The sequence below is a fragment of the Symphalangus syndactylus genome, chromosome 14 (genome assembly GCF_028878055.3).
Source record: "Symphalangus syndactylus isolate Jambi chromosome 14, NHGRI_mSymSyn1-v2.1_pri, whole genome shotgun sequence".
Taxonomy (NCBI): Eukaryota; Metazoa; Chordata; class Mammalia; order Primates; family Hylobatidae; genus Symphalangus; species Symphalangus syndactylus.
Window position 1 is genome coordinate 12,104,776 of NC_072436.2, and position 27,907 is coordinate 12,132,682.

Below are 27,907 nucleotides of genomic sequence, written 5' to 3' on the forward strand. Positions count from 1 at the left end.
TGTTTCTATAGATATTAGATTAACTAAAAGTATCCCTTATGGGAAACAAAGGGATGGGCCAAAATAAGGGGATGGGTTGGGCTATTATCTACAACAGGAGCATATCTTTAAGGCACCGATCGCTCATGCTATCGTTTGTGGTTTAAGAATGCCTTTAAGCAGTTTTCCACCCTCGGTGGGCCAGGTGTTCCTTGCCCTCATTCCGGTAAACCCACAGCCTTCCAGCGTGGGCGTTATGGCCATCATGAACATGTCACAGTGCTGCAGAGAGTTTTTTTATGGCCGGTTTTGGGGCCAATTTAATGGCCAGATTTTGGGGTGGGGGGCCTGTTCCCAACACGTCCCCCTTCTTTGATTTCCAAAGTGATAAAAGCAAGGGCAGCTTTGTCACAGTGAGCTACTTCTCACAGGAGTCAGGATCTGCATCTGCAGACTATACAAAGACAACACAGATTAAAATCACAATCATCATTGAAATCTCAGAGCTTCCAAGTGTTTTTATCCATTTTAAGGGGTTTCTAGCTGCTAATCTGTCTGCAGCTCCTTCAAGCACTGCAATTCCTGGCATTAAGGTCAGGTATGCCTGGGATACTTTAAATATTTGTTCTTTTAATTTTGCAATATCCAAAAACAAGTTTGTAGAGTGTCCTTCTAGATGCATTTTTATTCTTTCCCAAATTTTGATCTTATTAAGAGCTATTAATAGTTTCCACAGATCCTTATGTTTAGCTCCTACAACAGGCCATATCATTTGAGGTTGAGGTGCCACTACACCACCATGGTTCCAGATAATAGGAACTTTTGCCATACTTCTTATTTCTACCATCTGACCATTTTGTTCAGATCAGCTGAACATAGTGTGGCCATGGCACACAGACTGAGAGGTGCAATTCAAGCTAAACATCATCCCCTTAGGGGACCAATTAATAATGATTCCATAGGAATCGTGCAGCACCTCTGCCTGTTCTGCGTATCCCTATCGGCATTTTTGTCAAAGCCATTTCACAAGTCTGTAGGAAGTTCCAAACTTTCCCACATATTCCTGTCATTTTCTGAGCCTTGAGTTCCAACCTCTGCCTGTTACCCAGTTCCAAAGTTGCTTCCACATTTTCGGGTATCTTTTCAGCAGCACCCCACTCCACTGGTACCAGTTTACTTTATTAGTCCATTTTCATGCTGCTGGTAAAAACATACCCAAGACAAGGCAATTTACAAAAGAAAGAGGTTTATTGGACTTACAGTTCCATGTGGCTGGGGAGGCCTCATAATCATGGCAGAATATGAAAGGCACATTTCACATGGTAGCAGACAAGAGAACAGAAGAGAGCTTGTGCAGGGAAACTCCCGTTTTTTAAACCATCAGATCTTGTGAGACTATCATGAGAACAGCACAGGAAAGACCTGCCCCAATGATTCAATTACCTCCTGCCATGTTCCTCCCATAAAACGTGGGAATCATGGGAGTTACAATTCAAGATGAGATTTGGATGGGGACACAGCCAAACCATATCAGATAGTTTGAAAGTAACAGTTTCGGCCATTTAGCAGCAGCCTTTAGGGATTTGCTCTGTTGTATTAACCAGAAGAACCTGGGAGCACTGATTCCACACCGGGTCTGGGGACAGGCAGAGGTGGAGAGCAGAGCTTCCCTGGAGATTCTCAGGCCTCCTGGGCTGGTGAGAAGATCCAAGAAGTCAGAGTCACCACGGGGAAGTGGGAAGGGGGTCTGCAGGGACTGTGAGGTTTTGGTTTACCAAAGAAAGCATGGGCCTCCCAGGCTGAGAAAGTCTCTCCTAGAGCACGCAGTGATGGCCTGTGCTATCCCACACTTCAGCACAATAAGAAGTGGGGAGGGCCACACTATCCTCTGGCACGGGGCCTTGTCAACCGGGTTCTCCCCTCTTGTTGCAGGTTCTGCCTGGAGCACCGACACCTCAGGAAGAACCAGCAGCTGGCTCGTTCTTCGAAACCTCACTCCCCAGGTGCAATATGGTGCTTCTGCATCGTTGAGCATGATCCAGGGAGGGTTCCCGCTTGGCCGCCAATGCAGATGAGGCTGTCTGGTGGGGCAGGATAGTTGGGGGTTCTTGGTCAGGGTCCAGAGGTGACGCTGCACGGGAGGAGATGAGCAAGTGCCAGGATTGGCTCCAGCAGCAGCAGCAGATGGGGCCCAGGGGCCTCTTTTAACCATGTTCCTGGTGAATTGTTTGTTTACCCACTAGAGGCTGGAAAAGTGTGCTCTGTAAATAGAATTGTTTATCTTACAACTACCCATTCAAGAGTGGTTGGGCCTGGCTGGGCACAGTAGCTCATGCCTGTAATCCCAGCACTTTGGGAGGCCAAGGCCAGGGATCACCTGAGCCCAAGAGTTGGAGACCAGCCTGGACAACATAGCAAGACCCCATGTGTGTATTTTTATAACATTTTTTAAAAGAGTCGTTTGGCCACATCAGACTGTGGGGTTAGCCAGTCCCTTTCCAGGACCCAGGCCACACCCACCTGCACGTCTCTCAAGTCTGTTGTCAGCAGCTGGACCCAGGTGCCTTTTGCAAACCAGAGGCTCTGTGTGATGTGCTCTGGTGAAAGGAGAGCAGAATTCAAAATGGGGTTTTTCTCCTTCCTCTAATGATTAGCCTAACTTATAAAATATAACTGAATCATCCGAGATTTTAGTTACACGTTTGGCCACAGAGATATAAAATGTTAATGTTGTAAAACCACATATTATGAGGCCTTTTAAAGAAAAACATTTTCCTAGTGTTCAGTGTATCCAATTTCATATGTTTTTTCTTTGGAACGCTGTAGTGAAATAAATCAGAAGAAAGCTCATTCATGCCCCTGTGCTTCCTCTATCAGATTGATGGTTCTACACTGCGGACATTATGTTTGCAACATGGGCCTCTTATCACATTCCACCTGAATCTGACTCAAGGCAATGCCGTGGTCCGGTACAGCTCCAAGGAGGAGGCTGCCAAGGCCCAGAAGTCTCTGCACATGTATGTTTTCTCACAGCCACCTCGGCGCTCCAAGTAGCTCCCCATCCCCTAGAGCATTAGGTTAGGGGTGTTGCAGGGATGTCCTGAGCCACCATAGCAGAATCCCACAGGCTGGCCACCGTCCCACTTCTGGAGGCTGGAAGTCTGACACCCAAGTTGAAGGTGTGGGCAGGGCTGGTTTCTCCTGAGGCCTCTCTCCTTGGCTGTAGACAGCTGCCTTCTCCCTCTGTTCTTATATGGTTGTCTCTTTGTACATGTCTGTGCCGTAATCTCTCCTTATAAGGACACTAATCCTGTTGGACTAGGGCCTACCCATGTGACCTCATCTAACTAACTTAATTACTGCTTTAAAGACCCCATCTCCAAACACAGTCACATGGGGAGGTACTAGGGGTTAGGACTTAAAGGAATTGGGGAAAGGCGACACGGTCAGTTCCTCACAGGTATCTTGGGACTTATTATTGGTTTTTTTCTGCTGCTGAGTTGCTGTGTCTACTCCCTCCCTGTGACACATTCCTACACAGGGCCCAGCAGTGGTCCTTACAGCCAACCCTTCACTCTAGTGAAAGGTTGCTTTTGATAGAAGTATGAGTAGACCTGATCAGTAACATCACTTGAGACATGGAACCTAGAAATTAGTCATTCCTGTTTTTAGCCCAGGATACAAATGACACTGACCCTAAATGAGCCCACATTTAATGGTCTGTTCATGCACTTGAAGATGTACTCTCTGTACCAGTACGATGTTGCTGCTAGAAGTCTGAACTGAGCAAAACATTCAGTCTGGGTTTGGAAATAGCAGTGGCAAAACAGAAGCCACAGGATGGCTTCCAGGTGGTCTTTCCCAATACAGAGAAAGCCAGTGCCACAAACTCAGCAGGACTTGGGTTGGCCCTGCTCACGTGCCCCATCTTGCTGTTGCAGGTGCGTCCTGGGAAACACTACCATCCTGGCTGAGTTTGCTGGCGAAGAAGAAGTGAATCGCTTCTTAGCCCAAGGCCAGGCGCTGCCACCCACTTCCAGCTGGCAGTCCAGCAGCGCGTCCAGCCAGCCGCGGCTCAGTGCAGCCAGCAGCTCCCATGGCCTGGTGCGCAGCGACGCTGGCCACTGGAACGCCCCGTGCCTGGGTGGCAAGGGGAGCAGTGAACTGCTGTGGGGCGGGGTGCCCCAGTACTCCAGCAGCCTGTGGGGCCCACCCAGTGCCGACGACAGCAGGGTGATCGGCAGCCCCACCCCGCTGACCACCTTGCTGCCTGGGGACCTGCTCAGCGGGGAGTCCCTGTAGGAGCTGCCATCATCAGCACCAGGAGAGCCGACCCCTCCCGGCTGGGTGGCCCCACAGACCCGCTGGAACCCAGCAGCGGCCGCCCTTTTGAGTACCTCTGTCCAGGACTGAAGACGAACCTTGGCCGCAGTCCTTGCGAACTGTTCGCAAAGCAGTGCAGGCTGCGGTGGGTCAGCGTCACATGCTAATGACAGGATGTTCCTCGTAGCTTTTTATTTTGTGTGTCTTATGTTTGTATAGTGTGTTGTCATTTTGATTTTTTTTTTTTTTTAAATATAAAAGCTGCTTAGAATAGTTCTATCATGAAGGGCACTTTTCAGATTGTGGGCTGGAAAGGGTTATTTTATCTGTGGGGGAGGGAGGGAGACGTGAAGCCTATTTAAAATGAGCCTGTGACGATTATGCACATTACCAGAGGCGGCCGGTAATCAGGGCAGAGTCTGGTGTGGACCGCCGGGCGCAGAGCGGCTCCACAGCGGGAGCTGAGCGGAAGGCGCGGGCTGCGATCTGCTCTCTGTTCCCTTGGATCCGCCTATGCACATTACCCTTGTTTCATTACTTTTTCATGTCATTTTTTTATCCCAAAAAATATTTTTTAAAAGTTAAAAAAGACATATCAAACATGCAAATACTTGAATCCAGCAGGCCAATAGTGAAATGTGAACACTTTCTAATTCTACACTTCCAGGTTGACATCAGTACACAGAAACAGGCTCTAGGAAAAATTTCTAAGTTCATAGCCTATGTGTGTGTGTATGTGTGCGTGTTGAAACAGAAGTGTGTGTGTGCGTGTGTGGCGCGTGCTCCTGCACGGCGTGCAGTTTTCTGTGTTTGTGTGTTTGAAAGCGTGTGAGGATTTAACTGGGTTTTCCCTTGTATTCAGTATATGCTTTTTTTTTGGCGCATTGGTCAAACGTTTGTTATTATTAGCTTCTAACTTTGCACTGAGTGTCCTCGCCCTTCCTTTAGCTAATCCTATACATTACAGAGAATTCCTAGGACAGGGCTGGCGACAATTCATGTGTAAATGTTTACTCAAGGACTCTGTGACTGCGTTTTAAAAAGTACAGTGTATATCTCTGGAGAAATAATATGTATACCTACCTTTAGCAGCTTTTTATTGTGGACTAATGCAAGAAAATTATTACCAGAGTATTGCACCATTTTTCCATTTGGAATATAAAGTTAAAGAGAAAAAAAAAAAAACTGTTGTTGAACTGTGGCCATAGATACTTGTAAAGAATGGATGATTCCGCGGAAGGAACAGAAACAAGCACTTGGGCGTGGGTTGTGACTGCTTTTGGCGGAGCCTGGGGTTTGGGCTCCCACCTGTTTACAGACCTTTTTTTCTCCTTCAGACTTTAAAATTTTAAAAATTTAAAAAGGAATTAAGAAAAAAAAGACTTCTGTCGTAAAGAAACCTATTTTCAGAATGCAGATGCGCTCCTTCAGAGCTCTGGGACGGGACAGTGTTGTTCCCTCAGCCATCGTCGTGGAGTCTGTCGATTGCTTTCGCCCCTTCGTGAAGGTGACAGGCGTCGTGGCCACTGTCTTGCACAGCCGGACGCGCTCTCAGGAAAGCCAGGGCTCCCGAGGGCAGCTCCACACCATTTCATGTATTTTTAAACCCAACTCCTAGCACTGAAGATGTTATTTAAAACAAAACAAAACAAAACAAAAAAAATGAAAAAAAAGAAAAAGAGGAAAAAAAAACACAAAGAAGAAAAATACCTAATCTCTAATGTGTAGCAGTTACATATTTACCAAATAATGGACTCAAAAGAAATAGATGTTTGAAGAGTGCTTTATATATTAAAAATTGCTTTATGTTTTAAAAATGATCAATGTTTTGATTGTTTTGCAAGGAAGAAAGACAATGGAATAACATACCCTCAAGTATGTTTTAAAAATATATATATATATGAACATTGTGCTCCCTGCCTGCTTGATCAGGAAACTTGTGCATTACGTTTTTTTTAATTAGCTTTTTAATGGTTTTATCAAAACAAAAAAATACAAAAAAAAAAAGTCCTGCAAGATTGCAGATCCACAAAAGCTGGTTTTATAGAGGATCATGAACTATGCACAAACTGGGTTCAAGACTTTTTTTCTCAAGTTTAGTAGGATATTTAGCAAAACCAACCTTCCTCAGAGTGACTGCATCTCATTGCCATTACATGCGTTCTATATATTCGATGGACATACACCTGCGTATGTATATCCAATATGTGTGCGTGTGAGCGTGCGTGTGCGTATGTGCACCCGACATACCACTTCCTGTGCTGCCGGCGAGCATTGAGTTGTAGAAAAACTGTTGTTTTAAAATTGGGGATGGAAGTCAAGAATATGTTTGTTTGTTTTTGGGTTTTGTTGGGTTTGTTTGAGGTTTTGTTTTTTTGTTTTTACCTTTTATTTTGAACTTAGTATGTCTGTAACTCTGAGATTAAAAAACAAGTTTGTGGCTCTTAATGTTTTCCTCACAGAATGTGATTCTTGAAGAACATGCATCGAAAGTTGCTTTCGAAAGTACAACGCTTTATTGAATCTTAATAAATTGCAATTTTTTTTCTTGGCTGTTCAAAGTAATGTGTTTTTCATTTTTCAAAAGATACTATGGATGTCTACTTCGCATGCTGCGATTGGGAGAGCTGTCCTGCTGCATGCGTTCCCTCTATAATTTCCTCAGAGCTCACATACGTACCTCTCATGAGTGAACTCAGACTTTCCATTGTTTTGCTTTATTCTATCATCTGCTTTGTGGTTTTGCTGTAAATATTGAAATCTTAATAATCATCGAGAGGCACAACCAAGCTTTCTAGCTCTCCACCCCCGTGGCCCATCCAAGTCTGTTCATCTGGTAACTTCTGTTGTCTGGGACGGCAGCAAGAAGAGGCCGGGGCTCACCTGGAGTCCTGGCAGAGGAGTGCCACTCACTCTTGCCTAGGGTCCAGTTGGGGCCTAAAAAATATTCAGAGAGAAGAGTAATGAGGATGTTTTATGTTTCCTAGACATTTTATGCATTTATTTTTGTAAAATCACCTTCGCTAACTTTCACCAAGCACTTTGACCACATTGGAACTTCGGAAGCAGCACCAGCCTAACCCCAGAATCTCAGGTGGCACAGCTAGAAATTGAGTCCCTTCCTAGGACACTGGCCGTGGCCTTCAGGGTGACCAGTCAGTGCCACCGGGGTGGCACTGGTTTTACAGACAGGCATCTGAAGACAAACCGAGCACCCCGGTGGCCCCTCACTCAAACTAAGCGAGGGTCTTTTTTCTGTCTGCACTCCCTGGGGCAAGGTCAAAGGTGGACCCGCCTACTGTGGGTCAATTCCTTCAAAAAGATGGGGCCCGCACCCCTGCCACAGGCTGGCCCCCCCCAACCATGGGGAAGGTGGGGTGCTGCTGGCTCTGACCATCCTCTTTTGGAAATTGAGAAGGAAAGCATTGAGTGGGACCTAATCCAGAGAAGAAATTAAAGACCAGAAAAAGAAGGAAGCTGGGAATGAAACAAAATGCACTTGAACCTGGAAGCGGCAACCCTCAGCTCTGTGCGGCCAAGCCTCAGCAAGAGTTCATTTTGTGCCTGAGTTACTACAGGGGCAAACTACCCGTGCCTGTGCGCTGGGAGAACAAGGTCAGCGCCCAAGGGTGTGCAAAGGATGTGGCAGGCTTCATGGAGGAGGTGGCATTTGCCCTGGGAGACCAGGTTGGATTTTGACAGACTGGGAACTCGGGGGACAGGAGGGGAGCACAGTGTAAGCTAAAGCCCCACGTAGGGACCCACGCAAAGACCTCGTGGGCCTGGGCTTCCGGGGCACCATTTCCATCCATGGGCGAAAAGGAGGCTTGAGGGAGACAACAGGTTCTTCACCTGCATCTGTGGATATTTTTTTTTTAAGTTTATTAAAATTTTTTTTAAACGACAGGTTCAGACCTGCCCTTTGTAGTTTGTGTGTTTGTTAATACAGGGTCTCTGTCTCCCAGGCTGGAGTGCAGTGATGTAATCTCAGCTCACCGCAATCTTGACCTCAAGATTGAGCTCAAGCGATCTTCCCACCTCAGCCTCCCAAGCAGCTGGGACCACAGGCATGCATGCGCCACCCCACCCAGCTCATTTCAGTTTTTATTTTTATAGAGATGGGGTCTCACCATGTTGCCCAGGTTGGTCTCGAACTGCCGGGAATACAGGCATGAGCTACTGTGCCCAGCCTCATTTTTTTTTTTTTTTTTTTTTTTGTTACTATTTTGGCAACATCACGGCAGAACGGTAAAGGCAGAAAGCAGGGTGCCCAATGGCTAGCAGTCTGGCATGCCAAGAAGGCTGTTCCAATGGGGGAGAAGCCAGCAGACACAGAGGCATCATGGCGAGCCCCAACTGAGTGTTCAGAGAAGAGGGAAAACGGAGACAGTGGGGCATCCCGAGAAGATCCTCTGCGGGAGTGCGGTGTCTACAGATGGACCAAGAGAACCTATGCAGGATCCACGTGGAAACAAAGCTGCATAGCTCTGCACATCAGTGCTTCTCGGCGGAGTTGTGGCTGATGGGCTCCTAGTGCAGGACTGGCTCCCAAACAGCGCAAGCATAGTATGCCTGGGCCCCAGGTCATCATGAAAACCAGAAGCAGACTCGGGAGGCTGAAGCGGGAGGATCACCTGAGCCCAGGAGGTCGAGGCTGCAGTGAGCTGTGATCGTGCCACTGCACTCCAGGATGGGCAACAGAAAGACCCCATCTCAAAAAAGCAGAAGCACATTTCCGAAGCCCCCCAAGCCCACGGGCGTGAGTGCATGTGCGTTTGTGACAGCCTGGTGCTTGGATGGGCCCAGAGCAGGGGTTCTCAACCTTGGCCCATTAGAATTATCTGAAAATCTTTAAGATAATTCACATCCAGCCGGGCATGGTGGCTCACACCTATAATCCCAGCACTTTGGGAGTCCGAGGCGGGCGGATCACCTGAAGTCAGGAGTTCAAGACCAGCCTGACCAACATGGAGAAACCCTGTCTCTACTAAAAATACAAAATTAGCTGGGCGTGGTAGCACATGTCTGTAATCCCAGCTACTTGGGAAGCTGAGGCAGGAGAATCGCTTGAACCCAGTAGGCGGAGGTTGCGGTGAGCCAAGATTGTCCCATTGCACTCCAGCCTGGGGAACAAGAGTGAAACTCCATCCCAGAAAAAGGAAAAAAAAATTCACGTCCAAAATTTTGCAGATAATTCACATCCAAATCAACTCAATCAGAATCTCGGGGTGGGCCTCAGGCACCAGTGTTTTTTTGTTTGTTTTTGAGACAGGGTCTTGCTGTTGCCCATGCTGGATTCAAAACACCTGGGATCGGCAGGTGTGGTGGTTCATGTCTGTAATCGCAGCACTTTGGGAGGCCGAGGCGGGCAGATCACTTGAGGTCAAGAGATCGAGACCAGCCTGACCATCACGGTGAAACCCCATCTCTACTAAAAATACAAAGATCAGCCAGGCGTGGTTGCATGCACCTGTAATCCCAGTTACCTGGGAGGCTGAGGCAGTGGGCCGAGATCATGGAACTTTATTCCAGCCTGGGCAACAGAGCAAGACTCTCTCAAAAAGCAAATAAACCGAAACTCTTGGGCTCAAGCAATCCTCCGCCTCAGCCTCTGGAGCAGCTGCAATTAGACACGCGCCACCACCTCCAGCAAGTACCAACGTCTTTAAAACCCCCCTGGTAGGTTCCGTTGTGCAGCCCAGGCCGAGAAGCAGCAGCATCGTGGAGTCTTGTCATTCAGCCTGAAATAGCTTCAAGTTCCCATTCACTGGAACAACAGTTTGCAGATCTTAGGCTGCTCTCATCGGGCAAGCACGGCGGCCTTGCAACATGTCAAATGGGTGCCAGGCATGGTGTGCAGCACACAAACTGTGTCACTTCATACAACGGCCCCATGAGGCAAGGAGCTGGGAGGTCACAGAACATGCCCCAGGGCACCCAGGGACACGCTGAAGCCCAGGCCTCCAGCACACAAGGGCTGCTCTGAAGAGGTCCTTGCTGGAGGGTCTGGGGCCACACAGTGGGTCCGGAGACAGAACCAATAGGAGATAGAAACGAGGAGAGGACGGGCTCACCCAGCCATGGGGCCACAGGCTGGACATCCAGTGGGAGTGGAAGCCGCTGTCTCAAGGCAGAATTCCCTCTCTGGGAAACCTCGGGTTTTGCTCTTAAAGCTCTCAGCTGATAGGATGAGGCCCACCCACATTCTCAAGGAAGATCTTTAGGTGAAAGCGACTGTAGGTGTTCACCACATTCCAGCAGCACATGATCACAGCAACACCTTGGCTCCTCTTGATGAGATCACTGGGCCCCACAGCCTGGCCTGGTTGACACAAAAGACTGACTAGCACACACAGTAATTCTCCAGAAATATCCAGGCCAAGTTCTTCCACTTTCCTGTCATAAGCAGCTGGTACTGTCCTTTGTGAGGCTGGCAAGATGGGCTCAACAGGTCATAGCCAATGATCATGCTGTCAAGCCAGCAGTGGCAGGCGTACGTCCCCAGCCAGAGAGGGACCGTGATGGTTTGGAGGACAGCGTCTGCACAGATAGGGGCCGGAAACCCTAGGTCTGTCCCTGTGGACTGTCAGTCACTTTCTGGACTGCCCACGCAGCTTCACCCAGCAGCGCTCGCACCTGAAGATGCTGCCACAGTTGGCTACCCAGAATCAGCACCAGCTACTTGCTGAGGCCCAGAAGCACCACCTGGCTCAGATCCATCCAGATGCCAACTCTGTCGGGCCCTGATGGCAGCACCCGGATGTCTGCAGAGCATAGGAGCATCCCCATGGGATTGGGTGGGCTAGACCCAGCGCGGGGGTCTGCGAGCAGCCAGTGGCATCTCCACCTGGGTCTGACCCTTTTCTGGGCCCATCACTCTTTGACCATTTCCCCACCCGGGTTAAATCCCCCAATCCTAAGCGCAGCTCCTGCAGGCCTGGAGCCCTGGGCTGTGACGGGCTGGTCCCCACAGGCCTGGAGCCCTGGAGTCGTCATGGGCTGGTCTCTGCAAGCCTGGAGCACTGGGGTCATGACGGGCTGGTCCCTGAATCCCTGTGCCCACCCCTTACAGCCTACGGTTTTCAGTATCCCACGGGCTCCTCAAACTCAGCCCAGTCAGACCCAGGATCACCACCCCCCAGCCAGCTGCTGGCAGCCAGAAGCAGGGGGCCAGCCCTGCCTCACCAAGCCCTGTTCGCCTCCAAACCCAGGTGCTGGTTACCTATGCCTGGGAGGCAACTGTCCCCACAACTCATTTGCAACTGATGTCTCCCCTCCAAGTCCTTCTAGTCTAAATTTGCCTCCTGCTCCAGTAGATGCTACAGCATCCACCCAATGGTTGACGCATCGCTCTGGTCACAATCCATGCCTGCTCGGCTCACTTGTGCAGGTGTAAGCCCCTCCTGGGCGCGGGTTCAGGCTGGTCAAAGGCAGCGAGCGGATCAAGCCCTGGCGCGGTCCAGCCCCTGCCATCTGGGGCTTGGCCAGCAGAGGGCGCCCCCACTCCAGCTGAGGTTCCCAGGACCCAGACCTGCGCCTGGAGGTGCTCAGGCACAGGCTCCGGTCACAGGTACAGAGCCCCAAGGGACAAGCCCATCTGCAAAACCCCTTTAATCAGAATAAATAGAGTCCCAGGCAGGGCAGAGTTCACTGGGGATGCCCAAGCCGGATTCACCCACCCTTCCAGCTCCAGCCTAGGCGCAGCTGCGTCTTTTGAGAGGCGAAAGTGTCTTCCTTGTCCTGGTGTCCCAGCAGGGTCACTGGGAGGCACCAGTGTGGTCTCAGGGTGCTGGGCGGGCCCGTGAGGCCCATCGCCGTCCCCCTAGGCATCCCGTTCATCTGTGAGCAGCCTCCTAGGTTGTCCCAACCCTGCTAGAAAGAGATGTCACTAAGGGGACCCCATAAACATCAACATCCCTGCAACCTGGCTGGGCACAGCCAAGGCCCGGCGAGGGACAGGCCAGACACCCCACAGCCTTTCTCCTGAGATGTATTTTAAGTCCCTGTCAAAATGGCCGGCTCCGGAGGCCAGAGAAGGCTCTAGAGAGAGTGAAGGTGGGCACCGGGGGGGATTTTTGTAGGTCAAAAGTGGTCAAGTGTCAGCAATGTCATGGTGTAGCCCCAGTGGCAGCCCTACTGTCCAGCCCCGGACCCTCTCCCCTCCAGGCTCAGAGTGTCCCCAATCCCTCCATGGACCCTCACCTGCTCCTTTCCTCCCTCTCCTTCCTCTCGTAGATGGAGTGAAGCTTGTTGATTAAGAAGATTTTGTCCTCCCCCTCCTAGAAAGGCCAGAACACAAAGGGGAAGAGAAATCATCCATCAGCCCATCCAGAGCCATCCTGTTCCAAACTGCAATTGAGGGAAAACTCATGAGGTGTATTCAACATCGCAAGCAGCAAAAACGTAAAAGAAAAGGTGAAAGGGCCACCAAACAAGGACAAGGAAAAACCAAGAGCGAGGAAGTGGGCATGTGTGTGGACCTAAGCTTCCTAGTGGCCAAAGTGAAAAGGGAAATGTAATCAGCAGCCCAGAGCCAGCCTGACTCAATTTAAAACCAGCCCTGCCACCTACTGGCTCTGCCTTGGGTTACTAACTCTCTGACCTCAGTGGCAGCATCTGTAAAGGGGAATAATAACACAAGGCACAGGGTTTACATTAGTTTCCTGCTGCTGTCGTAACGAACTGTCATCAACTTCATGGCTTAAAACACCACCAGTTTCTCAACTTTCAGTTCTGGAAGTGAGAAGTCCAAAATGAGTCTCACCAGGCTCCAGTCAAGCGTCGTCAGGGCTACGTTCCTCCCGGAGGCTCCAGGGGAGAATCCTCTTCCTCGCCTTTTCCAACTTCTAGAGGCCCCTGGACTCCTTGGCTTCTCAGCCCTTTCCTCCACTTCAAAGCCAGCAGTGGCTGCTCAAGTCCTGCTCACATGGCACTACTCTGACCCTGACACTCCGGCCTCCGTTTTTCACCTCTAAGGACCCTGAGATCACGCTGGGCCACCACAATAATCTAGGGCCATCTCCTATCCAAAGTCAGCTGACTGGCAACTTTAATTCTACCTGCAACCTTAAGTACCCCAGCCACGCAACATAACATATTCACAGGCTCCATCCAGTCTTAGGACGGGGACATCTTTGGGGCCAGTACTGGACTGACCCAGGGCTCTTTCGACAATGAAATGTGACAAGCAGAGGGGGCACTTAGCAAAGGACCTGGTGCACAGAAACACCGATCATCAATGCCTGGGTCAGGCCGGGACTCCCTGCCGGGAACCTTCACAAAGAGAACACGCGGATTGGCTCTGGGCACCTGGCAACCTGGCTCAGCCTAGGAGGACCACTTAGAATACGTTCAAGGAGCCGGGCGCGGTGGCTCACGCTTGTAATCCCAGCACTTTGGGAGGCCGAGGCGGGCGGATCACGAGGTCAGGAGATCGAGACCACGGTGAAACCCCGTCTCTACTAAAAATACAAAAAAAAAAGTTAGCCAGGCGTGGTGGCGGGCGCCTGTAGTCCCAGCTACTCGGAGAGGCTGAGGCAGGAGAATGGCGTGAACCCGGGAGGCGGAGCTTGCAGTGAGCCGAGATCGCGCCACTGCACTCCAGCCTGGGTGACAGAGCGAGACTCCGTCTCAAAAAAAAAAAAGTACATTCAAGGAGAGACCATGGGCCCCTTAAGCAACAACCTAAGTTGCTTCTACCAAGTTGCTGATGAGTATGGAGGGGCTGTGCGCTTGAGCCATGCCGACCTGCACGGGGAAAGCTCAGACCGACAGCCTCAAAGACGGGTCACAGCTTGGCCTTGGGTAGACACCACAGCCAGCATCCCCCTGGAGAAAGGTCCTTCCCATCCCAGAGCAACAGTGGGTAGAGCTGGGATTCTCCCAGCACCACTCTGCATCCCCCGCCTGGACCCACCTGGCCCTACCTGGCCCCTGGGGGCTCTGAAATGCCACCCAGTAGAGCAGGAGCCATTTCCCACTCCCAATATCTATGGCCAGACAACCACCGCAGCCGAGATGCCTGGCTTTCAGCTCTGTGTGGTGAAACAGGAAAGGCAGGAGATGGGACAGTGTGTACTACAGTGTTTACAACCCAAGCAATGTGGGAGCCGTCCCATGAGTGCTTGGGACGAACTGGGACGAACTGCCTGGAGCCCTGGATCCTGGCACCAACTAGCCAGCAGCAGGGTCACATGGCTGCCGAGGCCCACTGGCTGCACCCCGCCCTGCCCTCGCCTTGGCAGACACCAGCCGCTGATCCCGACAAGCTCCCCTCTAGCCTTGGTGTGGAGCACGCCTAAGGACACTGGCACTCACCAGCCCCAGAGTGAAAACCTGCAGGAGGACAAATGGCAATGGGAGGGGACAGGGAGCCCTGGGGGGAGGGCAGAGCCCAGCAGCAGGAAGCAAGCCTGGAAAAGCCACAGGACCTGCTTCACGGGGGCCCGTTCCCCAGGGGAGAGGCCTCGGGGAGGAGGCCAGGCTGGGTAGCCCGGTGGGGGAAGTGCCTTGTCTCCAACTTGGTGGCTGCCCAGTGGGCAAGGAGGTCCTCCTGGGCAGAGAGGAGCGAAGGGAGTGGGCACGGGGGCCTGCTGCTGTGGACAGTCCTCCTGGGAGCTGCCCCTGGGGTATGGGGTCTGACCCCCTTCTGCAACTCACTCCCATGACACAGCATGAGGGCCTCAGCAACTCGCTGTGTCACCCAGGCTGGAGTACAGTGGTGCAATCTCGGCTGATTCTCCGGCCTCAGCCTCCTGAGTAGCTGGTATAGGTGGATGCCACCACGCCCAGCTAATTTTTGTATTTTTAGTAGAGACGGGGCTTTGCCATGATGGTCAGGCTGGTCTCGACCTCTTGACCTCAAGTGATCTGCTCGCCTCAGCCTCCCAAAGTGCTGGGATTAGAGGCCTGAGCCACCGTGCCCGGGCTTTTTTTTTTTTTTTTTTTTAAATGAGACAGTTTCGCTTTCACCCGGGCTGGAGTGCAGTGGCACAATCATAGCTCACTACAGCCTCAACCTGGGCTCAAGCAATCTCCTACCTCAGCCTCCCAAGTAGCTGGGACTACAGGTGCATGCCACCACACCCAGCTAACTTTTAAAATTTTTGTAGAGACAAGGTTTCGTTCTGTTGCCCAAGCTGGTCTCAAACTCCTGGGCTCCAGCCATTCTCCCACCTTGGCCTCCCAAAGTGTTGGGACTATAAGCGTGAGCCACCGCGCCCGGCCAAACATTGTTTTATTCATAAAAATGTTTTGGCCAGGCACGGTGGCTCATGCCTATAATCCTAGCACTTTGGGAGGCCGAGGTGGGCAGACTGCCTCGGGAGCTCGAGACCAGCCTGGGCAACACAGTGAAACCGCATCTCTACTAAAAACACACAAAATTAGCCGGAGTGGCGGCAGGCCCTGTAGTCCCAGCTACTCAGGAGGCTGAGGCAGGACAATTGCTTGAACCCAGAAGGCAGAGGTTGCAGTGAGCCGAGACTGCGCCACTACACTCCAGCATGGGTGACAGAGCGAGACTCCATCTCCAAAAAAAAAAAAAAAAAAGTTTTAAGTCCTGACCCTCCCTCAACCTTAATCCACCTGTTTGTAAAATGAGTGAAGAGTCCATAGGGACCCAAAAATCCTCACATTGACTGTCTGAACCCTCAGCGGGGCCACACCCAGGGGCTGAAATCACACCCCACCCCCCGGAGCCCTGGTCCCAGTGGGGCCCTGCGGGGCCCTGGGGATCAGAAGCCTGGCTCTGTCTCACAGCTACTTCGTCACTTGATCTGAAGTGCACGTATAGATCAGGGTCACTTGTTTGGCAAACAAACCCTTTCACCCGCCAAGGCCCACAGGAGAAGATGTACAGGGGAGTGGAGGGGAGCGTCACCCCCAGGTGACCTGAGAGGGTGGGGGCTGAGAGCAGCCCAGGAGGGGCACTCACATTGCTGATCTGCTCCTTGAGCAGGCAGATGACCTTCCGCTGGCCCCGCACCACCTGGATGTTGAGGTAGATCACGGCCCTGCAGGAGAAGGGCTGTCGGGCAGGACCCAAGGCCACAGCCCAGGAGCGGCCAGTCCCCACACAGTGCAGGCCCAGCGAGGGCCATCTCCCCAGGACGGCCCCCACCTGTGGGACTCACAGCAACAGGGCTGACACCAGGAAGACAAAGAAGGTGTTTTCCACAAGGTACCGGTGCACCCAGGGCAGCCAGGAGACCCTGGGGCCTGCCGCCTCCAGGTGGCGCACCCACACCCTGCCGGCCTCGTACATGGTGTCCAGGGTCCGGAAGGGGCCGCAGGTGCTTGAGGGCTTCACCCTGGGGAAGAGGCCGACCAGGAACCCTCAGCCCTGGCAACAGCCCACCCGGCTCCCTCCCAGTCCGTCCTCTGCACCCCTAAGCCTTGGGCCCCCCAGGCACCACCACCCAACCCCCAGATGACACAGAAGGGTCTCCCTCCACCCGCCCCTACTCACTGCCAGACGGCGTAGCAGAGGAAGACAGCGGCACCCAGGAAGGCGGGGAAGCAGAGCAGCGTGAGGAAGACGGTGCTCATGTGTGAGGCCAGCCAGGGCCGGCGCGGCGCCTGGCAGTTGGCCAGAAGGCTGGTCTGCGGGGAAAGGCTGCGCTCTGCCACCGTCCTGCTACCCCTCAGCACCCCTCCAAGGCGTGGGGGAGCTCAAGAGGGAAGGGCGACCTGGGCTGTGCGTCCAGGCAGAGCCTGGACCCCGCTCCCTGCAGCCTCCTCATTTACGGAGGAAGACAGAAGCCTGCCGGTCACTCGCACGCAAAGGGGTGATGCCAACAGCACCTCCATCCGCTGAAGGTCGCTGCCATGCCAGGCTCTGCACACAACGCTGTACACGCCACCTCCCTCAGTCCCCACTGGAACATGGTCCCCATTGCACGGATGAGGAAACAAAAGGCCAGACGAGACAAGAGCCAGGATGGTCGGGTGTGGTGGCTCACGCCTGTAATCCCAGCACTTTGGGAGGCCCAGGTGGGCGGATCACGAGGTCAGGAGATCGAGACCATCCTGGCTAACACAGTGAAACCCCGTCTCTACTAAAAATACAAAAAAATTAGCCGGGTGTGGTGGCGGGCACCTGTAGTCCCAGCTACTCAGGAAGCTGAAGCAGGAGAATGGCGCCAACCTGGGAGGCAGAGCTTGCAGTGAGCAGAGATCGCGCCACCACACTCCAGCCTGGGTGACAAAGCAAGACTCTGTCTCAAAAAATAAAATAAAATAAAAAGACAGGAGCCAGGATGGGAAGGAAGATCCCAGTTCTCAGCCACTGGGCATGACCCAGTTGCAGAGAGGACCAGGGTCACTTTTCCAGGGACCCAGAGGTCCCAAGGCTTAGTGTCTCCCAGAGCCCTGGCCCTACCCCTGGCCAGGTGCACACAGGCACCTGGTGATGACCTCTGAACCCAGCGATGCTTCCCGGCCTGCCAAAGACAGTGATGCCAAGAGGGGTCATCCGTCCCTTGGGCTGAGGGACAGGCCAGGGCAGCCCCGGGCCGCCAGCCCCACTCCACTCAGGTGGGGAGGGTTCTAGTGTCCCAGGCTCTGCCCAGCTGAGTCCTGCCCCCACTGCCGGCCACCCTGCCAGCCCAGCCCTCCCCAGGCCTTGACAGCCTCACCTTCTTGATATAGAAGACGAGCAGCAGCTTGATGATCTGCACGGCAGGGAGGAGGGGCGAGAAGAGCACCCCCAGCCTGGGGAGGGGGTGGCAGTTCAGGGGCTGCTCCAGTGCCCTCCCCTCCCCGAGACCAGGCTGGTTCGAGACCACGGGCAGGGCATGTGAGAGTGGCCAAAACTGAGTCCCCGGGGTTAGGGTCTGCATCACTCCAGGGTCCATGGCCGGGCCTGGCTGTGGCCCCAGGGGGAGGCAGGTGCAGGACCCCCAGGGGGAAAGTGGCACTGACCGAGGGGCCAGACAGCAGGAGGCAAGCAGAAGACCCTCACCAGGTCAGAGTCTGCCCATAAATCAGCTCCAGGACGTTCCGGGCAATGTCAAACTCCGGCTTCCGCCTCCCCTTCAGCTTTTTCTCAGAGATAATCCTGCCTCCGAGGAGGACCCCGGGTCATGAGATGGGAAGGACACGCCCAGGCAGGCCGGCCTGAGTCCCCACACCCAGAGGCACCCGCCCCCAGCCAGGGGACATCCTGGCCCTTCCACAGATAATGCCAAGGAGAGACAGCCACCAGCCTGAGGGCCCCCACCAGGGGCTTGGTCACACCAGCCTCATCCTAAGTAGGTTCGGATACACCAGAGTGAAACAAGCAGTATCAGCTCCAGCATCAAATGATTTTTTCTTTTCTGAAAGGGTCTGGCTCTGCTGTCCAGGCTGGAGCGCAGTGGTGCAACCGTGGCTCACTGCAGCCTTGACCTCCTGGGCTCAAGCAATCCTCCCACCTCAGCCTCCCGAGTAGCTGGGACTACAGGCACCCACCACCAGGCCCAGCTAATTTTTATTTATTTTTGTTTTTATTTCTTTAGAGACGAGGTCTCACTCTGTTGCCGAGGCTGGTCTCAAACTCCTGGGCTGAAGTGAGCCTCCCACCTCAGCCTCCCAAAGTGCTGGGATTACAGGCGTGAGCCACCACATCAGGCCTCCTACTGATTTTTTTAATCTTATTTTTTATTATTATTAAATTCATATATTCTCGAAGAAAACACCAAGAAGAAAAAACAGCTGAGGTGCCAGAACCCACAGCGGAATACCTGGAACATTTTTTAAATATTCCTCCGCTGTCTGTTCCCTGCTGTGTGTTTTTCCTTTGTATCCTAGACTGAGGTTGTATGATACACACGTCACTTTTTCTTTTTTTGGAGATACAGTCTTTTTTTTTTTTTGGAGATACAGCGCAATCTCAGCTCACTACAACCTCCGCTTCCCAGGTTCAAGCAATTCTCATGCCTCTGCCTCCTGAGTAGCTGGGACTACTGGTGCACACCACCACACCCTGCTAATTTTTGTATTTTTAGTAGAGACGGGGTTTTGCCATGTTGGCCAGGCTGGTCTCAAACTCCTGACCTCAGGTGATCCACTCACCTCAGCCCCCCAAAGTGCTGAGAGTACAGGCATGAGCCACCACGCCTGGCCATACACATCACTTTGAAACCTATTTTCCTTTCCAATCTAAAAATGAGTTCGGTTCTATTTCCTGAGTCTTCCTCTGAAGGGTGGAGACACAGGGCCCTGATGTGAAAGGTCCAGGCCTGAGAACCTCCCGGCCACGCGTCCCAGCCACTAAGGGGAGAATGCCCCCCACCCAGCCCGCCCAGGGCCCCCTCACCTCCACACCAGTTCCCCAAAAAGCGTGTCCAGCAACATGAGGATGAAGTCCATCACCAGGAACCGGTACAGCTCCTGGCCCACGAAGTCCTCCCAGCACTGGCCCTGCAGGACGCCCACCCTGCGGCCCAGCCAGTGGTAGCACAGTGTCCCCAGGATGGCCAGCTTGAGGATGAGGTTCCTGCGGAAGGCGGGGTGCAAAGGCTGAGGGGTGGGTGCAGGGGACAGAAGATGCACCCCAGGGCCCCCACCAGGGTCTTGGTCACACCAGCCTCATCCTAAGTAGGTTTGGATACACCCAGAGCTAAACAACCAGTATCAGCTCCAGCACCAAACGATGTTTTCATGTGCGGCCACACACCTGCAGATGGCCACGTACACCTCCAGTACCGGGGAGTCATGCGGCTCCAGGGCGGCCAGGACACGGCACAGGTAGGGGGCCCCCAGGTTGAGGAGGCCAACCACCAGGGGCAGGACCAGCAGCGCAGCCTCCTGGCCAGCAGCCTCTGGACTCTGCAGGGGTGCAGGGAGTGGTGTCATGGAAGCCCTGCTATCCATGGTGGGAGGGGGCAGCTACAGGGAAGGGCCCGGGGTGGAAATAGCAGGTAGCACCTCCCTCCTCCAAGATTCGGCCCTCCCCAGGCCTCAAGTTCAAACCACACAGGAAGCGGGGAGGGGCACAAGTAGTGGAAAAGAAACCAGAAACCAAAAAATAAAACCGTGAGATAGGACAAGGGGTGAGAAGGGGGGCTGGGAGGGAGCCCCAGCACGGGGCACAGCGTACATGGCACCCTGGGCTGGCCGGATGGAGGAGGAGAGACAAGGCTGCCTCCCCGGGGAGCAGGTGCCCAGAGTCACTAGGGACAGGTTCCCCCATCCCCGCACCTGGATCATGAACTCCGAGAAGACGTGGATGGCCACAGCGCAGCCCAGCGCGGTCCCCAGACACAGCAGCCACACAAGCCCCAGCACAGCCGCCTGCCGCAGCCTCCCGCACATGCTCCTGGGGCTCTGCCGCAGCTGCCACTCGGCCAGCAGCTCCTGCAGGCGGCACCGTGTCCCCGTCACCCACACCAGAGCACGGACACTTGCAGATGTGCGGACACAGCACAACACACACAACACACATGAGACACACCAGGAGGCTTGAACCAGGACAGAGGGCCAGTCCCCCATGCCCCACCTGCCCTTTCATCTGCTGAGGGCCCTCCCTCCAGGTACAGAGAGGACCCAGTCCCTTGCCGGGAGGCCCCTGTGCCTGGGCTGGCGTTCACTCCCGAGGCCTGCCTCAACCCCTCTCCACCCGCCTCCCCAGCCCTGCCCGCTAGGGCAGGGGCCTTGCTCAGAGGTCCTTTCCTGTTCCCTGTGGATGTGGGTGGCCCCCAGTGACCAGAAGCCCCCCCATGAAATGGCTCATGACAGGTCACAGCTCTGAGCTCCCTGAAGCACAGAACCCTAGAAAGGCAGAGAATGTTCCACGAGGCCCAGCTCTGCAGCCTCCCGGCCCCGCAACCTCTACAAGGGCCTCGGCCTCTATGCCTCAGTCTCCTCACTGAGGCACACAAAAGATGACAGTCCTCACCCACTGGGCTCCTGTGGCCACCAACCAAGCTAACGCCAGCCAGGGAGCATGTGCCAGCTGGGGCCTGAGGCCTCAGGGCTGGCTCCCGGGTGCTCACTGGGCCATGGCGCTACTACCCGCTAGCAGACAACAGAGGCAGCCCCTAACTGAGGGGTGGGTACCACAGAAAAACTCAGGGCCTGCCCGTCACTGCAAGCAGAAAAGACCACGCCTGCCCAGCGCCCCGAGTTCAGCTCACGGACAGATGGCCCTCCCTCTAGACCATGGTTCTGGCCACATGGTCCTAAGTGGACCCAGGGCCAGGCCTGCAGGGAGCTGGGCAGGCCAGCTTGGTGCTCCGGGGCCACTCACCTTCAGCCGGGTGCGAATATTGTCCTGCTGGAGGCGGGAGGCCCGCTTCTGCGTCACCTTATAGTCCCAGGAGCAGAAGACGGTGATGGCGTGGATGCCAGAGGTGCTGCCCACCCGGTAGCTCTCCCCGAAAGAGTGAGCCATGCTGGGGAGTAGACACAGACATGGCAACCAACAAGCTGACGGGCAGAGGCCAAGGGGAGAAGGCAGACCGGATGCTCTCGGCAGCCAGACCCCACCACACACTCAGGAGCCATCTGGGCCCTGACTGGGCCTCCAGCCACGCCCCTGCCCCACCACCAGCCCTCTACACCAGTCTCATCCAACATAGCACCCACCAGCCACATCTGCCTAGAAGAGGGGGCAGGGCTGCATTCACCACGGACTTGGCTGGCTGCCTCCCAGCGAGACATGGACCAGAAGATGCTGGGCTCACCTCAGGGCCTTTGCACTGCTGGTCCCAACGACCAAAACATCTTCCCTGCTTCCTTATCCATCCCCACTCTTATCTAACCTTCCCCTCTCAGGGCAAGTGCCGCCTCCCCTGGGAAGCAGCCTGACTCCTTCCCCATTGCTCCCATAACACCGGGGGAACACCACTAAGCCTCCTGGATTGTCCCAGCCCATTCAGTGGTCCATCTTCTCCCAGAGACAGCAAGCCCCCCTAGGACATTTACCATCCTGCCCTGAGCTGAGCACAGAGAATGTTTGTGGAATACGTAGATGCACGGGTGGGTGGGTGGAAGAATAAGTAGGTGGGTGGGTGGATGCATGCATGAATAAATGTGTGGGTGGATGGGTGGATGGATGAACGGACGGGTGGATGAATGGGTGGGTAGATAAGTAGGTGGATGGATGTACGAATGGATGGATGCGTGGATGAATGAGTGGGTGGACGGATGAATGGGCGGATGGGTGGGTTAAATTGAGTGGGTGGATGGGTGGGTAGATGGATGAATGGGTGGATGGGTGGGTGGATGGGTGAATGGGTGAATGTGTGAATGGATGGATGAGTGAGTGAATGAATAGGTGGATGGGTGGGTGAATTGAGTGGGTGAGTGGGTGGGTAGATGGATGGGTGGGTGAATTGAGTGGGTAGATGGGTAGGTGGATGGATGAATGGGTAGATGGGTAGGTGAATGAATGGGTAGATGGGTGGGTAAATTGAGTGGGTGGATGGGTGGGTGGATGGATGAATGGGTAGATGGGTGGGTGAATTGAGTGGGTGGACAGGTGGGTGGATGGATGAATGGGTGGATGGGTGGGTAGGTAGATGGATGGGTAGATGGGTGGATAAGTGGATAGTTGGATAGGTGAGTGGATGAGAGCAGACAGTAGATGGACAGAAGGAAGAAAGGAAGAGGGAAGAATCAATGAATGGGTCGAAAGATGAATGGATGGATGAGTGGAGCTCGGAGCCTGGGTCATGAGGTGGAGGCGTTACCTGTACACCAGGGTGATGCAGGTGATAAAGAAGCTCACGCCCACAGTGGAGAGGTAGGCCAGGGGCATGTTGTAGGGCAGGCCGCCCGCCCTGGGTGTGCACTGGCTGCCATCCAGGGGGCTGCCACACGGCTGGTTCAGTGTGGCATTACTGTAGTGGCCGTAGTACATGACGGTGTGGGTGAAGCAACCCTGCCGCAGGGAGATCCAGCCGAGTCAGGGACTCTCCCCACGCCCCACCCCGACCCTCAGGCCTGACAGCCACAGGGGCAGAGCAGGAGGAGGCCAGGCAGGGGCAGCGAGGGAAACAGGGAGGGGTCATGGCCACAGCAATCTTGGGCCTCCCAGCCCCATGGGAACCCCAGCACAATGGGCATCCAGGGGCATTGAGGGGGAGGCGGGGAGCTGGCTGTGGCCACCTGGAGTCACAGCGGGGCAAGGGTTGGGGGCCCCAGAGGGGATGGGACAAGAAGGGGACACAGTACCAGGGCAGCAGAAGACAGGCACCCCCTGTCCCCCAGTCCTAGGGCTTCCTCACCGCGCCTGTGAGGAGCTCCAGGCCTGTGCAGACGGGGGCAGGGCCCGGCAGGGTGGGTGGGAAGGCGACCTGCGGGCCCATGATGAAGGCCACCAGCAGCAGCAGCAGGAGGGCGTTGAAAGCCAGCAGGGTCTTGAGAAAGAGGAAGTAGGAGAGCACGCTGGAGCCGAACTGGCCCCCGATGCGCTTCAGGGCGTAGCGCCACGGCGTCAGGGCCTGCAGGGCGGAGAGCAGCGCCAGCCCCAGGCTGTGCAAGGCCTGTGGGCACAGGCAGAGAGGCCCTGAGGGTGAGGCTGGGGGAGGCACTGAGGCCACCCCAGCCCTACCCAGCCACCCCAGCCCCAGGGCAGACCAGGGGGACCCATACCAGGACGCAGGCATATCTGAGCCGACCACAGCAGGAGCAGACCCCGCCGCTGCCCGGCTGGCCCCTCCACTTCCCCCTCAGGGTCCTGCTCTTCTCTCTGGGGACAGAGGCAGCCATAGGTGCCTGGACCAATGAGGGGCCTGACTCTCTCCTTCCTGGAGACCAGCCACCCACGGGCTCAGCCCCTTCTCCCCCACCACCTAGCGCAGCTGAGGAAGTGGGTCTGGGGGCGCAGCAGCGGGGGCGGGGGCAGGGTCGGGGCTGCTCACCGCAGGCTGCGTTTCTCAGCCAGGCTTAAGGGCATCCCTCGAAGCATGTGGTCCCGCTGTGCCACCGCCAGGCTCTGGAGCTCCTTCACCAGCAGGCTCTGCTTCTCTGCGAGAGGGAGAAGGAGGTCCTGCCCATCCCCAAGTGCCCCTCCCTGCAGCCCACAGCCAGGACCCTGGACAGGCCTGTGCGTCCCTGCGGCACCGTCCCGAGACACCTCGGTGCCCTTATTTGTGCTTGAATCGCCGATCAGCCGTGTGTTTGCTTCAGTCAGCCGCCGCGACAAGCAGAAAGCTCACAGAGCACAGGGGCCTGTTTCCCACGCACAGTCCCCAACTCGGGGCCCAGGGCCACAGCCCTCCAAGCACTCCAAGGCGCTTGTGAGGTAAGACCCCCACTTCCCTGTCCCCGTGGGTCCCTGCAGAGGGACGGGGGAGCCTTCAGGCAGCCCGCTAAGGGATAGGAGAGGGGCCTCTGGCTCTGCGGCACCCCAGCCACCGCCCAGGCCAGGCTGGCCTCTTGCACCCCACCCCAGGCAGGTGTCCGCCACTGGGGCTCCAGTGCCCACTCACTCACCCTCCTCCTCTGGGGCCATGGGGTCCAGCTCCAGGTCGTACAGGCGGAGGCTGGGCCGGGCGGAGCGGACAAAGTTCCCAAGCAGGGGCCGGCTGCTCCTGCGCCGAAGCTGCACCGTGCGGTTGTAGTACTGGGAGATGATGGCACCTCGGCTGCGGCCTACGGAGGCAGCTGGGCAGGGCCGGGCCGGGCAGGCCCAGGCCCCCCTCCCCTCAGGATGGGCTCACCACAGGCCTCCGCGTCCCTCACCCCTTCCCAGGACCCAGGAAAATCCTTTCAACAAAGACTCCAGGCACCACTGCGTTCCGAAAGCCTATTTTTACCCGGTGACGACTCTGGAGTCATTTTTGGAGCCCAGGGAGGGCCACGTGGGGCTGTGCTGGGCCTCCAGGCAGCAGACGGGATGGGGTAGGAGCCCGCCCTCAGCCTGGCTCTGAGCTACGGGAGCAGCCACTACCCAGGGAGATGCCTGGCAGGAAGCCCAGCCCAGCCCCAGGGGCTGGGGTCAACTCGGGGCCGAGGCCGAGGGTCCCACTCACCAATGGTGCGGCTGGGCATGCTGGCCAGGATGCGGAGTGTGGCCGCGCTCTGGGTGCCCTCGGGCCGCCAGAGTGTCTGCTGGCCACTTCCTACAAAGCAGGAAAGACTCACCAGGGGTCCTGGAGATGCCGTTGGCCACAGTATCTCCCACCCCATCCCAGGCCTGCAGAGCTGGGAGGCCCATCCTGAGGGGCTGGGGTACCCCAGTCTTAGTCCACATCACCCAACATCCAGGCCTGAGCTCACCTGTGGCCTCCCGCTCTCTCTGCTGCAGCTCCAGCCCCTCCTGGGCCTCGCACTGGCTCTGCTCCTGGATGAGCTGCTGGAAGGAGTCATGCACTTCGCTTTCATCATACGGGCTGGGGTCCTGGCTGCAGAGGGGGTTGGGGGGCGGTCAGGCTCCAGCCACCTCTCTCTCCTTCCAGCAGCCCCTGCTCAGGTGACCTCTCCGTGGGGGGTGGAACATTCCAGCCTCCAGCCCCCAGTCCCAGAGCGCTTACCCCTGGTCCCCTGGGGTCTCAGGGACATCGAGGATGAAGGCCAGGGGCTGGGCCATGTCTCTGGCCAATGTCCGCTAGTCTGCAGACCTAGGGCAGTTCAGAACCTGGGCGCCACCTCCGGAGCCTCCTGCTGCCCATCTGATGAGAGGGGCACTGAGCCAGGGGTGGCCTTCAATGCCTGGCAGGCGTCCACACCACCCATTCCCGGGGAGACCACGGGAGGTGCCACTCACAGCCCAGGCAGTCTTGCCCGCCCCCCTATCACCCCAGGTAAACACATGGTCAGGCACTGAATAAGCCTCATGCCAGAATGGAATGGGGGGCCCCCTCCAGTGTCTGGGGAGGGGAGAGAGGAAGGAAGGGTGTGGGGTCTGTAGTTCCCCATGTGTTTCCTCAATGTCGCCAGTCCCTGGGAAATGGGGAAGAGGTAGGGTGCCTGTAGACACAGCCCCTTTCAGGACCTCCATGCCCAGGGTTCTGGCACAGAGACATCTCCTTTTTGGAGAGAAAGGTAGAGCAGGCTGGAGGCCTTCTCTGCGTCTGCCCTGTGACCCCAAAGCACTTCCTCTAGCAGGAAATGAGCTGCTGGAGCCCTCACCCCCCACCAGCCCCAGGCGGAAGCAGCACAGGAGGCTCCTCCCCCACACACAGAGGTCACTCCATGCCACCCCCGTCAGGGCGCCGAGGTCTTCATGTTCTCAGAAGACCCACTGCCCTGCATTCCATCATCCCAGAGCGGCCGACTGGGGAGGGGTGGCCAGGACCTCAACAGGCCTCCTTTGTCCTGGCTCTGCTGTCACCCAGCACAACTGGAACCAGAGCAGCCTTGCCTGTGGCCCTGGGTTCAGGGCCTGTTCACTCTGTGAGTGGAGCCAGGACTCAGCTCCCAGCCACCAGCGAGTCCTGCCCGCCTCTGCGCCGGGCTCCTCCTGCGCCCACCCTCAGGAACTCAGGGCTCAAAGTCGGCCGGGTTGAAGGGCGCTTCCTCGGAAAGGCAAAGCCCGGGTGCCCCGACAGAGCAGCTCCTTGCAGGGGTGCCAGTCACAGGACCAGACGGTGCCCTCCCTCAGTGTCCTGGGTGCCATCTTCGGGCCCAGGCCCCACACCACCCCCTCCCTCCAGCAGGAGCAAAGACGTGGGAAAACCAGCCCAGAGCTGGGTCCGAGGCGGCCCCACCCAGCCTAACACGGGACAGCTGCCGAAGGAGGGGCTGAGGACGCCCCACCCAGTCCCTAAAGCTGGAATCCCTTCCTCCAGACAGGCCCTTCTAAGCTCAGGGAACCCGGGGACCCGGGGACCCAGCACCCCGCCCCGAGGCCCAGGCAAGTCCAGCGGAGTTTCCAGGCGCACCATTCCTGAGCCAGGTGGGGAGGGGCTGGGTGGCGCGCGTTTCCAAGAACCCCCCACCCCAGCCGGTAGCGAGCCCCCCGGGAGCAGCCGCTACCCAGGGAGAACCGCAACCTGGCCCCGGAGTCCAGAGCGGCTGCAACTCGGGGGCCACCGAACCCGCCCAGCCGGCCTCCCTGTCCCTCGCCCCTCGCGGCCAGTGGCCTCCCCGCCCCTTCCCATCCCGGCCACAGCCCCTCCCCTCCCAGTGCCCCGGGGCTCGGCTGGGGGATCTGGGTGGGGGCTGCGGATTTGGCTCCCCACACTGCCCTCCCCGCCCCTGCCGCTCCCAGCTCTGTCTGAGCCGGAGGGTCAAGCCCTGGGAGCGCCAGGAGCACCCGGGAAGGCAACTCTGCTGCCAAATGGCCCCAGAGGCCGAAAGGAATTCAGGAGGGGTTGCCGCTGTCCCCGCATGGGAGAAGCAGCCGGGTCTGGCAGGACCCGGGACCGGGATCGCGGCCGCTCACCTGGAAGGCGCCGGGGAGGAGGCGCCGCGGGCGCAGGCAGGGCTCACCTGTGCCCCGCGAGGGCCGCCGGGAACTAAGGTCTCGGCTCTCCTTCCCGAGGGAGTGGCAAAGGGCCCCAGGGGGCGACTGGGCCAGTCTGGCTGGGCCGGGGGAGTAGCCGCACCTCCCGGGCCACGTGGGGTGGGCGGAGGGGGGCGGGCCTCGGCTATCACGTGACCCGGCCCGGCCCGCGGCGCCCCCGCCCTCCTCCGGGTGCCCCGCGGCGACTATGCCTTCCTCCCCTGCCAACCT

At 56.1% G+C, this 27,907-nt stretch overlaps 2 protein-coding genes across 31 annotated transcripts in view; one reads left to right on the top strand and one right to left on the bottom strand.

The window, feature by feature from the left end:
• TNRC6C (trinucleotide repeat containing adaptor 6C) overlaps positions 1-6,855 on the top strand; it is a 149,145-nt gene extending 142,290 nt beyond the window's left edge. For all 11 annotated transcript variants that reach the window (XM_055243485.2, XM_055243492.2, XM_055243486.2 and 8 more), the window contains 3 exons: positions 1,912-1,982; positions 2,857-2,996; positions 3,921-6,855. In XM_055243485.2, the coding sequence (XP_055099460.1) occupies positions 1,912-1,982; positions 2,857-2,996; positions 3,921-4,281 (572 nt within the window). In that variant the 3' untranslated portion in view covers positions 4,282-6,855. The remainder of the gene's footprint in view (positions 1-1,911; positions 1,983-2,856; positions 2,997-3,920) is intronic.
• On the bottom strand, positions 6,796-27,797 carry TMC6 (transmembrane channel like 6). Of its 20 annotated transcripts, none has more exons than XM_063617204.1 (20): positions 27,617-27,784; positions 25,764-25,901; positions 25,510-25,634; positions 25,263-25,352; positions 24,724-24,882; positions 24,150-24,255; positions 23,881-23,977; positions 23,514-23,771; positions 22,977-23,167; positions 21,533-21,677; positions 20,485-20,640; positions 19,961-20,112; positions 19,601-19,780; positions 18,266-18,361; positions 17,940-18,015; positions 16,772-16,905; positions 16,437-16,613; positions 16,238-16,316; positions 12,505-12,581; positions 6,796-7,239 (listed from the first exon to the last, which is right to left on the bottom strand). In XM_063617204.1, exons 2-20 carry the CDS (start codon positions 25,817-25,819, stop codon positions 7,212-7,214), a joined length of 2,382 nt encoding a protein of 793 aa, XP_063473274.1. In that variant the 5' UTR covers positions 25,820-25,901; positions 27,617-27,784; the 3' UTR covers positions 6,796-7,211. The 20 variants fall into 20 exon arrangements, 19 of the variants coding, with proteins under 19 accessions (XP_063473274.1, XP_063473276.1, XP_063473275.1 ...); XM_063617206.1 differs by having other exon boundaries at positions 25,764-25,842; positions 27,617-27,776; XM_063617205.1 differs by having other exon boundaries at positions 27,664-27,775.
• Between the last annotated feature and the right edge of the window lie 110 nt (positions 27,798-27,907).